This window comes from Rattus norvegicus, chromosome X (genome assembly GCF_036323735.1).
Source record: "Rattus norvegicus strain BN/NHsdMcwi chromosome X, GRCr8, whole genome shotgun sequence".
Classification (NCBI taxonomy): domain Eukaryota; kingdom Metazoa; phylum Chordata; class Mammalia; order Rodentia; family Muridae; genus Rattus; species Rattus norvegicus.
This window is the reverse complement of record NC_086039.1, coordinates 46,102,255-46,112,802: the sequence shown is the minus strand read 5'-3', so window position 1 is coordinate 46,112,802 and position 10,548 is coordinate 46,102,255. Positions and strand designations below refer to the sequence as shown.

General features: G+C 53.6%; 1 protein-coding gene across 4 annotated transcripts; it reads right to left on the bottom strand.

Moving 5' to 3' along the window:
• Window positions 1-1,934: 1,934 nt before the first annotated feature.
• Window positions 1,935-10,279, bottom strand: Sts (steroid sulfatase). Of its 4 annotated transcripts, none has more exons than XM_006256961.5 (10): window positions 9,458-10,279; window positions 8,981-9,133; window positions 8,202-8,323; window positions 7,713-7,835; window positions 6,436-6,859; window positions 5,961-6,097; window positions 5,530-5,667; window positions 4,387-4,546; window positions 3,741-3,862; window positions 1,935-2,492 (listed from the first exon to the last, which is right to left on the bottom strand). In XM_006256961.5, exons 2-10 carry the CDS (start codon window positions 9,127-9,129, stop codon window positions 2,134-2,136), a joined length of 1,734 nt encoding a protein of 577 aa, XP_006257023.1. In that variant the 5' UTR covers window positions 9,130-9,133; window positions 9,458-10,279; the 3' UTR covers window positions 1,935-2,133. The 4 variants fall into 4 exon arrangements, with proteins under 4 accessions (XP_006257023.1, XP_006257024.1, XP_063135863.1 ...); XM_006256962.5 differs by having other exon boundaries at window positions 6,436-6,538; window positions 8,981-9,146; window positions 9,458-10,138; XM_063279793.1 differs by having other exon boundaries at window positions 6,436-6,538; window positions 9,458-10,115.
• Window positions 10,280-10,548: the final 269 nt, after the last annotated feature.

Genomic DNA, 10,548 nt, shown 5'->3' with positions numbered 1-10,548 from the left:
TTCTTTATGTCTTCCTTAAAGTCCTCCATCATTATAAAAAAAATGTGATTTTAACTCTAAATATTGCTTTTCTGGTGTGTTTGGATATCCAGTATTTTCTTTGGTGAGAGAACTGGGCTCTGAGGATGCCAAGTAGTCTTGGTTTCTGTTGATTTGACTCCTGCCCTTGCTTCTAGCCATTGGGTTGTCTCCCGTGTTTGCTTCTCTTGCTGTTTCTGAGAGTGACTTGACCTGCTGTAGGCCTCTGTATCAGCACTCCTGTAGAACTGTTTTCCTCTTTTCTTTCAGCCTTTCCTGAGAACAGGTGCTCTGATTTCAGTTGTGTTGGCCCTCCCAGAGACTGTCTTCCAGCTCTAGGCGAGGGCAGGAATTAAATTGTCCTGTCCCTGATTGCTCGTGTATCTCCTTGCACCCAGCCGGCACACTTGGGTCTGGAATGTGGGCATAGGGTAATCTCCTCTGATTTCTTAGTAATGTCCACACTTCGGAGAGTCCAGTTTTCTTCCCCATGGGATTTGGGTGCAGCTAGCTGTTTGGCAGGTTCTGTTCAGTCCTGGGCACAGAACAGAACCACAGGTACAACTGAATGTTCCTATATTCCTGTGTCCAGAGGCACTGTGCAGTTTCCCCTTGGACCAGGGATGTGGGCAGAGGTGGGCAGAAGTGGCAGTCTCTCCTGCAGTCTCAGGATGTCTGCCAATATTCAACTTTATTTTCAGTGTTTCTGACTTTCATAATTTTAGGATTATTTTCAACAAATCTTCAATTTTTTCTGTAGTATTTTCTGTATCTTTTATATTTTCAGGATTTTTTTTCCAACTCATGTGGGTTGGTGCGTGTGGCTTGACTCAGTGTGTTCGAGTGGCCTAAGTGTATATGCACAAGTATGTGTGGCCAGATGGATTGGTGGTGGATCTGTGAGTGGGTTTGTCCTGGTTTGAAGGGTGAATAACCATGAGTTGGCATGGCCAAATTCATCATGAAGGAGTGTGGGCTGGTGGGCGTTGGCTCATTGTGTATTCATGAGTGGGCATGGCCTTCTGGGATGTTTATGGTTGTGTCATGGCCAGTTGGATTAGTCAGAGGCTGTGAGTGGGTGGAACCTAGTTTCACACATGAATAATCATGAATGGTCATGGTTAATTAAGCATCTGCTGAATATGCATGACTGGCAGTAGCCTGATTAAATATGCACAAGCAGGTGTGGCTTTTCTGAGCATGCATGTATGGGCATGGCCAGATGGAGCAGTCACAGAGGCTGAGTGGGCAGGGTCTAACTGCATGTAACTCTTCTGCATGGGCGTGGCCTTATTGAATACCCAGGGCTGTGGGCATAGCCTGATTTAATATGCATGTGTTGGTGTGGCTTCATTAACACGCTCAAGGGGCATGGCCCAGATGAAGGTGTGACTGGGAGTGGCTTTAATTAATATTAATGAGAGGCATGACCTAGGTGAATTTGTGTGCATATGCATGAGTGGGTGTGGCTGGCTCCTTTGTATGAGTCTAGCTTAAAGCCCTGTGAATACTCATGAGTGGGCATGGTCTCGTTACTTATTTATGAAGGGGGTGGCCAGGTGGAATATGGAGTGTGAACGTAGCCTGATTAAACATGTGTGAGTATGCAGGAGTGGACAGATAGTATGTGTGCATGTGTTGGTTTCACCTCATTGAGCATTATGAACATTTATGTGTGGACGTGGCCAGATTGGATAAACATGAGCGGGTATGGTTTAATTACACATGTGTGTGTATTTAGGATGGGGTATGGTTTGAGCATATGTGTGAGGTGTGTGTGTGCATTTGTGACTTTCATGTAATTGAACGTTGTGAATGAGTGGGCATGGCCTGATCAATTCTGTCTGAATATGAATAGGCATGGCCTAACTTAATGTTCTTGAGTGGGCATGGTCAGATTGAACAGATAGAAACCGTCCGTGTCCACATCATTTATTCATACAGGGTCATGCTGAGGGGCTCTTCCTGTGTTTTGTACTCAGCATACACATGTTCATACATGTTCATATGTTTTCATACATGTCAGCAAGATTGTGTCAGGTATCAGTTCAGGAGGTGAAATCACCAGGCCACAGTGTCCCATGCTTGCATACCTGTGTGTTTGGCATGCCCAACTCACCCGTCGCCAGCACAGCGGCATGCGAGTGGGTGGGGCTTGGAAGCGCAGCAGAGCTGCAGCCATGGCTTCCATGCGACATTTGACATGGAAAGCTGATTGGGCGCCTCCTCTAGGGTAGCAACGTGTGCACGGGCCGCAGCATCCATGTTGCGCAGGATCTCACCATGGCGCGGCTCTGTTTCAGGCGTGAGCGGGTGGCGCTCCCTGGGGTCACGGGCAATGTCGAAGAGCAGGGGCGGATCATGGTGCGTGACATGGTGGCCGTGGCACATGCACACGTGTGTGGAGAAGCAGCCATTAGAGCCTGGGGGGTCGAAGTTCGGTGTGAAGTAAAACGCCTTCCACACGGACGAGCCTGTGGGCAGGGTGGGTAGAGACACACATAACATCATGTGTGATGTCCGTGGTAATATGCGTGACTTCATGTGACAACATATGTTATGACACACATCACAATCCACACAACCCATGACACTTGACATGACATATGGACAACATATGTTACACATCATGACCTGAACATACATGTGAAACATGAGATGACACATGTGACATCACATATGAGGTCTGTGATGCTGTGTGACAACATACATGAGAATAGACAGCACATACAGTAACACATATCACATGAGTGGAGTCTGTTGACATATATGATGACACGGTTGATGACATGTTATGATACGCATCGTGACCCACACAGACATGTGACGCATGACTGGATACATGTGATGTGATGCATGATGACAAGAATAACAATACACAATGTACAAAACATGTGATGCATGAGGTGACACATGTGATGACCCACAATGTAACCCACACGGGAAAAGGTGACATTCGTGACATCACGTGTGATATCCATAATGTCTTATGGTGGCAAACATGACAATGCACAATCCACAAACCATGTGACACATGACATTCGACACGAGTGGCATCTTGATGACACATATGACCACATGCATGACAACATACATGAGAACACACATTATGACACATTATTGTGACCCATACCAAGACATGTGACCTGCGACATGACATGAATGGCAATATGCATGACGTCCTACATGACAATGACTACTACAATGGGTCAAGTGTGACATTCACAATGATGCATGAGCCACAAGACAACTCATGTGTGACATCACACGTGATGTGCAGCAAATCATTCAACAACATACATGAAGTCAAACATGGCCACATCTGTGCCATAAACTCATACGTGATATCATGCACACATGTGATCCGACCTGTGTTAACATTATGACCCTATACACGAACACATGTGACACACCACGTTTTAACATGCACACACCTGTACAGACCTGCAACCCATGCACTCGTCTCGGACTTACACACGCATGTATGTAATCTCTTCTGCATGGCAACCCTGCCTGTCCATCATCCCCACTCACTTGCCTGTCCCCCACCTCCTGATGACCCTGCCCTGCCCCTACAGACCCCAACACGTCTCTACACATGTTGCATGCATGTTACATGTGTGCTACACACATGTGTGTGATCTCCACACTGGAGCCCCACCGATCTGCCTGCCCTGCACACGCCTGTCTCCCGGTCACACCTCCAGCCTCTCCCCACTCACTGTTGTGGGGCCGCCATCGCACAGCGCTGAGGTAGGCATTGCAGTAGTGGAACAGGAATTCATGCTCAGAGTGTTGTACATGGCCCAGCAGCAGGGGCATCAAGTCACGCCCGTCAATCACCCTGGAGGTTGGGTGGTCAGTTGTGGAGGGTTGAATACAAAGAGGGCAAGGTCAGATGGGATGGGACAGGAGGTAGGTAGGGCAGGATCAGGGGAGGTGTGGTCAGCGTGGGCAAAGATTAGCCATGGGGCAGAGCCTGGGATGGAGTGTGGCTTGGCTCAGTGGGTGTGGCCTAGACAAAGACTCAAAGTGGGCAGGGTTCAGCCTTAGAGTGGGCAGGTAAAACTATAACTTGGAGGGGCCTGGTCTCAGCTGTGGAGTGAGCATGGCTTTATCTCAAAGTGGGTATGGCTTAGAATCAAATTGGGTGAGGCCTCATCTTATAGTGGGTGGGGCTTTGACTCATAGGTTAAGTGGGCATGGATACAACACAGTGGGAGTGGCTTGGCATTGACTATGTGTGGCTTAGGTTCAACATGGGTGGGCTGTCAAAGGAGGGGCTTTCACTTGAGGGTGCGTGGCTCACTGTGGGTGTGTGCCTGGGTCCTCCCACCTGGGCTGCTCTTTAGCAAATGCCCCACGCACCTGTCAGTCGGCAGCTCTGCCCCTGCAAGCCTGGCCACAGTGGGGAAGACGTCCATGTTGCTCGTGGGCTCCTCGACCTCCTGGCCGGGCACAATCACGCCGGGCCAGCGCACAAGTCCAGGCACACGGATGCCACCCTCCCACGTGTTGGCCTTCCCGCCTGTGGGGATACATACATAGGTTGTCATGGCACCCTTACGTGTATACTCAGACACAGGTGGGTGGTGAGGTCACCACTTTGGTGTGGGGTTGCTGACAAGCCTGTCTGAGGCTGTCCCAGTGTCACATGTGTTCACATGCATGTACAGCTCCCGTTTGCGTGCCTGGAGCCGCCATATGTAGTGTGTCTCATATGGGGTGATGAGTGATGGTGTGGACAATGGTAAGTCACATGTACACATGTACACATGTCCGTGATGCGTGAGCAGATGCTGTGTTCATGTGTGCAAGCTCTGTGACTTACATGTGGTGACTTGGGATTGGATGTACACGTGTGCTTATATGCAATGTCACATGTGTGCACTGTTACAGGTGTGTGCACATATGTGGCACACATGCTAAGTTGGGTGTGGCCCTGTGAGCACCCACACAGCAGCACTCATGATGTACATGTGTGTCTATGGTAATGCGTGTGAGCAAAGTTCTGGGTGCATCACAGGTGATCAAGAGTGCAGTGAATGTGTGTGTGTGTGTGTGTGTGTCTGTATATCACATGTGGGGTATCGTGTGACTGTATGTATACACATGATGACATGTGTATGCATGTCTTAGCCACGGGAGAAGACAGTGTGTCTGTGTGCACATATGCTTCGTGGTGGGCATGCCTACTTCGTTGAGCGTGGTGGTGACATGGATCATGTGTGCATGTTCACCCTGTATAACACAGAATGGGTGTGCATGGTGATGGGTATCTGTATACATGTGTAGACACGCTAAGTCATATGTGTGCACCCATGTGTGCACTGATGACTATGATGACATGCTAAGTCACATGCGTGTCCATGTAAAGTCTACACTCTGACGTGTGTCTGGTGTACACACACTTTTGCACGCATATCTGTGCAATGAATATGGTACATGACCATATGGATACCCCAAACATGCTCACAGACCACATGTATGCCCCTGTCTGTCCATGCTCACCCCTGTAAATTCCGTTGCTCCCGCCATGCCGTTCACCGTTGGGGCCAAGCTCCTCCACGTGTGCGCCATGGTCGGACGTGAAGTACACGAGTGTGTTGTTGGCGAGGCCCAGCTTGTCCAGTGTGGCAAGGACCTGGCCTGTGAAGGGATGGAGGGTACGGTCACATGTGACGTCCAACATACCCGATAGTGCAAATGTGAATGCCTACACGCATAATGCAGGGCATGACCGAGGTTCACACACAGGTGACCCCATTCATACAAGACATTGCTCGGGCTATAGCCTGCGCACACGAGCATCATTCCTTGTGATGTACACCTCACAGAGCACCACCCTCAGGATCACACCTGACCTGTGAGTAGAGAACATGCAACATGTGACACCCATGCCCACACACTGCTGTGCATCCGTTAGCCCATGCCCCACTCACCTACGGCCCAGTCCATCTCCTCCACAGCATCTCCATAGGCCCCATGCAGGCTCTGCCCGGCAAACTCAGGGTTGGCGAAGTGTGCCGTGTGCACATGCATGAAAGACAGGAATAGCAGGAAGGGCGTGTCCCTGTTCCTGTGGGGGTGGGGCACTCACACATGATGTCATGAACCAGATTACACTCAACACATGTGACATCACTGATTATGTCATGGGTCATGTGTTCATTGTACCCACTTCCTGTTATGCCTGAGAGCCACGCCCAACCCCAAGGATCCCAAAGCTCAGAAGCGCCACCTCTCAAAGCCACGCCCAGAAAGTCCAAATCCCACCCCCAGTAACAAGACATTCGAAGCCCTGCCCAGGAATACCCCCCCATCCTCAAACAGGAAGGTGCATGTCACCGGAAGTGATAGGTAAGGGGATCCCAGCCCTACCAGGGGAACCTTTCTGTCCGAAGCCCCTATCCACACCTGCGCAGGAAGTCCCCAGCCTCGCTTGCCAGGCGCTGTGTGAGCCCCTTGTAGTCCGTGGGCTGTTGGGTGATGGTGAAGTCGGCCATGAGGAAGCAGTTGGCTGGGCGGAAGTGGTAGAGGAAGGCCACATAGGCCCCGCCCACCGCCGCCATGGCAGCCACTGTCACCCCGAACACCCACCCTGGGGGCCGGGCCAGCCCTGCCCACCGCGCAAGTGCCATGGCCAGCAGCACTGCCCCCAGAATATTCATGGGCAGGACCACGAATACTTGTTGGGCAGAGCCAAACACGGTCCCGCCCCCTGGCTTGCAGTCCCTCAGGTTGGTGGTGGGCGTGCCCAGGAAGCGGTCAAAGCCATGGCGCCCAGGGTGGTGGCAGAAGTCAGAGGCTGCTTGGCAGCTCAGCCCCAGATGCCACTTCCCTACGGGGAAGGTGGGGGCAGAGTCAGATGGGATCAGATAGAGCTCAGGGGTCAAAAAGGGGTAATTGGAGTCATGGAATTATCAGGGTCATGGAGGGGGCTTACAGGGCTCAGACCCATTACATGGGGTCACACAGGGTAATCTGGGATTAGAGGGGATCACGGGGTCCTACAGGGTCAGACAAGTCACACAGGGTCACACATGTCACATGGTGTCACAGAGCTATATGAGGTCATTTGCAGTCACACAGGGTCTGGGGGTCAAACAAGGGTCACACTGGGTCATGGGAGTGACACCAGCTCAGTGGAGTCACAGAAAGATCAGGTAGTGTCACGTGTGTCAAACAAGATCATGGGAGTCAAACAGGGGTCAGACAAGCCACACAGAGGGGTCAGGTGAAGTTGGGGAGACACATGGGGTGTCACAGAGAGGTCAGAGACGTTACATGGGGTTGTGGAGATCATACAGGAGTCACAGGGTCACATGAAGGAACAAAGAACCACAGGACTCCCTCAGGGCCACTCATGGTCATGCGGCTCACACAAAAGTCGAACAGGGGTCAAACAGAGTCACATGTTTAGGGAGGTCACATAGGGTTATTCTGGGTCAGAGGAGTCACTCGGTGTCACATGACATCATGAACATCACACAGTAGTCAAGGGGTCACACAAGGTCAAAAAAGGTCACACAGGTATCAGAGGGGCTCATGGGGTAACATCAGGGTCATAGTCGTAATATAAGGGTCAAGGGTCTTGTGGGATGCAAAGGGTCACACAGGGTCATGGAGGTCATCCCAAATTCACCAGGTCACGGCCCACCCTGGGACCCACCCACTCTGGGCCCAGTCCTCACCTACAAGCCCGGTGGTGTAGCCTTGACCCTTGAGCAACTTTGCAAAGGTGACTTCATTGGGCGGGAGCCCCCCAGATGATGCCGAGAACAGGAATACACCCAGGCGGCCATGTGATGCCATCCCTGAGAGGGGAGTAGCATGGGGGAGGGGGTCGGAGGGTCAATGGGGAGTCAGGGATTCATAACACGGTTACCGAGGTCAGGGGGAGTCACTGGGGTCATCAGGGTCACAGGAGTCACTAGGGGTCACCAGAATCACTGAGGGGTCATAGGGCTTGAACGTGGGTCATCAGAGTCATGAGGTCACAGGGCTAGAGCAGGGATGGGGGGGTCAACAGGATCATGGAGGTCAACGGGGATCATTGGGGGTAACTGAGGGGTTTTGGGGGTTGTTCAGGGACCTCAATGGGGTCACTGTGGTCACTAGGGGTTAGTGGGGGGTTGTAGGGTAGGAGATCACAGGGGTCACAAAGTCACCTCCCCACCCACCTGACCGCACAGGGTAGCGCCCGGTAAGGAAGGCAGCGCGGCTCGGGGTGCACAGGGGCGCAGCCGCCAGGTGCTGAGTCAACTTCACCCCCTCAAGGGCCAGGCGGTCGATGTGTGGCGTCCTGTAGGGAGGGATCGGGTGTCAAGGGGTCACAAGGGTCACAGGTTTGGGTCACAGGGTCCAGATCGCAGGGTCAGGGTTGGTGTAGGACAATGGAGTTGGAATCATGGAATGGGGTAGCCATCAAGGTCATAGGTCTGGGGTCATGTGTCAGGGTCACAGGGTCGGGATCAGTGTCACAAGGTTAGGGTTGTGGGGTTAGAGTCAGGGGGCCAGGGTCGGGGTCACAGGTCAGGGTCATGGGGTTGGGGGTCCTGGTCATGAGGTTGGGGTCACCAACACACGGTTGGGGTCACAGGATCAGGGGTCATGTCGGGACCAATTCTGGATCTGGGTCTTGGGGTTGGAGTCACAGGGTCACAAGGTCAGGGTTCTGAGGTCCTGAGGTCACAGGGCTGGGGTCACAGGTCAGGGTTGGGGGTCACAGGGTCAGGTTCTAGGTCAAAGGTTGGGGTCTGATTCAGGGTCCCTGGGGTACGGGGGTCACATGTCCGGGTCCAAGGTCATGGCCTCAGATTCACAAGAGTCAAGGCTAGGGTTAGAATCGATGGGTCTGGGACAGGGTCATGGGGTCACAGAGTAGGTGTCGCAGGGGTCACCACAGGGTGGGGGTCATCGTGTCAGGTACGGGGATCAGGGGTCGGGTGTTGAGGGTCACCTGAGTGTGCGGTTGCCATAGCAGCCTAGGTCCCCAATGCCAAGGTCATCAGCCATGATGAGCAGGAAGTTAGGTCCAGGGCCAGGACGGGCAGCACAGAGAAAGTTGAGCTGGGAGAGGAGCAGGGCAAGGAGACAGGGCCAGAGCATCGTCCTGTGGGCAAGGCCTAGGGCAGGGTCAGTCACAGGAAGCCACTCACAAAGTCCCTGTCAGTTAGGCTAAGCCCTGCCCACACATCCTCTCTGTCACAGTGAAGTCCCTCCCACAATCCTGTCCGTCAGGGTAAGCCCCGCCCAGGCTTCCTGAAAAATCATCTGAGGCCCCGCCCACAGTTCTGGAACCAGAGGCCCTGCTCTCACTCCCCATCAACACCTCCCCTCAGGCCTCATACTCCAGGTCATCCCCCTGCCTCAAAATCTTCACTCCTTGTCATCCCCTTACCCCTGGGCCCTGCATTCCCCTTCCATGCTTGCTCACCTGGGTCGGGGTCAGAGGTCAGAGATCAAAGGTCACGCACTCTCTCAGACTGCCCCACACTGCAGTGGTCAGCACTGGGTGAAAAGTCGTGGATTCAAGGGGTCAGAGGTTGTCCCTGGGTTACCTTGGTTGTCACCAGGTTGTAGCTGAGTTGGAGTTCCTGGGGTCACTGTTATCTCGGGGGAACAGCCCAGGGTCAGAGGTCAGAGGTCACCGCACAGTCTCAGAGTTGTTGCCCTTAGTGGGGTCAGAAGTTGCAGGGTCACTGGTGTCCCGGGTTCTCCTGCTTTCACCAGGGTCAGAGGTCGCTGCTGGGGTCGCGGGGTTAGAGGTCCCAGAGTTGTGGATAAGTGCAGGGGTCCTGGGGTCTCGGGGTCGCTGCGGGGTCAAAGGTCACCGCTGAGGGCGCCAGGGTCGTGAGGTCACACCCACAGGGTCACAGGGTCAGAGGTCGCCAGAGGGTCGCGGTGTTGTCTCTGAGGCACGGGTTCAGAGGTCGCGGTGTTGCCGCCTCGGTTAGACCGGCTCTGTCAGGTTCTCTCCCAGCACCTTCCCTGCCCGGGGCTGTTTATACCCGCGGGTCACGGGGTCACAGGTCACGGGTCACGGGTCACGCGCAGGGCGGGGGCGGGACAGCGGATGTTTACACTGAGGTGCATGGCCGGGCCTCGGTGACGTCAGGGGGCAGGGCCAGGGCGCCGGTACCCAATGGCCACTCTGGGAGTTTTGACTGCCGAGCACGGGGCGGTGCCGGGCCTCTGGGTGACGTCGAGTGACTGGGAATCCTTGCCTGACACTATAATTGACGTCAGGGGCGGGGTCTGAGTGCCTGGCATTCCGGGTGACGTCATTGGGCGTGGCCAAGCCACCAGGGCTGTGATTGACGTCGGGAGTCGGTTAAGGAAGTGCCGGGGATGCGGAAGTGGTTTCCCGGCCATGGCTCCGGGGCGGGGTGTGAGGGAGGCTTCGGGGTCAACGTGGGAAGAGTGATGAGACTGACAGGCGGTGGCAGGGCGTAACTTCCTGTGATCCGTGGAGAAACCAGGAACTGCGAAGAGATTGACAGGAGGCTGCAAAGCAAAAATCAGGAA

Coding starts and splice junctions, on each gene's coding strand:
- Sts (XM_006256961.5), bottom strand. CDS start 9,129: ATGCTCTGGCCCTGTCTCCTTGCCCTGCTCCTCTCCCAGCTCAACTTT. Junction 8,324..8,980: donor TATGGCAACCGCACACTCAG/GTGACCCTCAAC, acceptor CCCTCCCTACAG/GACGCCACACATCGACCGCC. Junction 6,098..6,435: donor GCTGGGGACTTCCTGCGCAG/GTGTGGATAGGG, acceptor CCACCCCCACAG/GAACAGGGACACGCCCTTCC.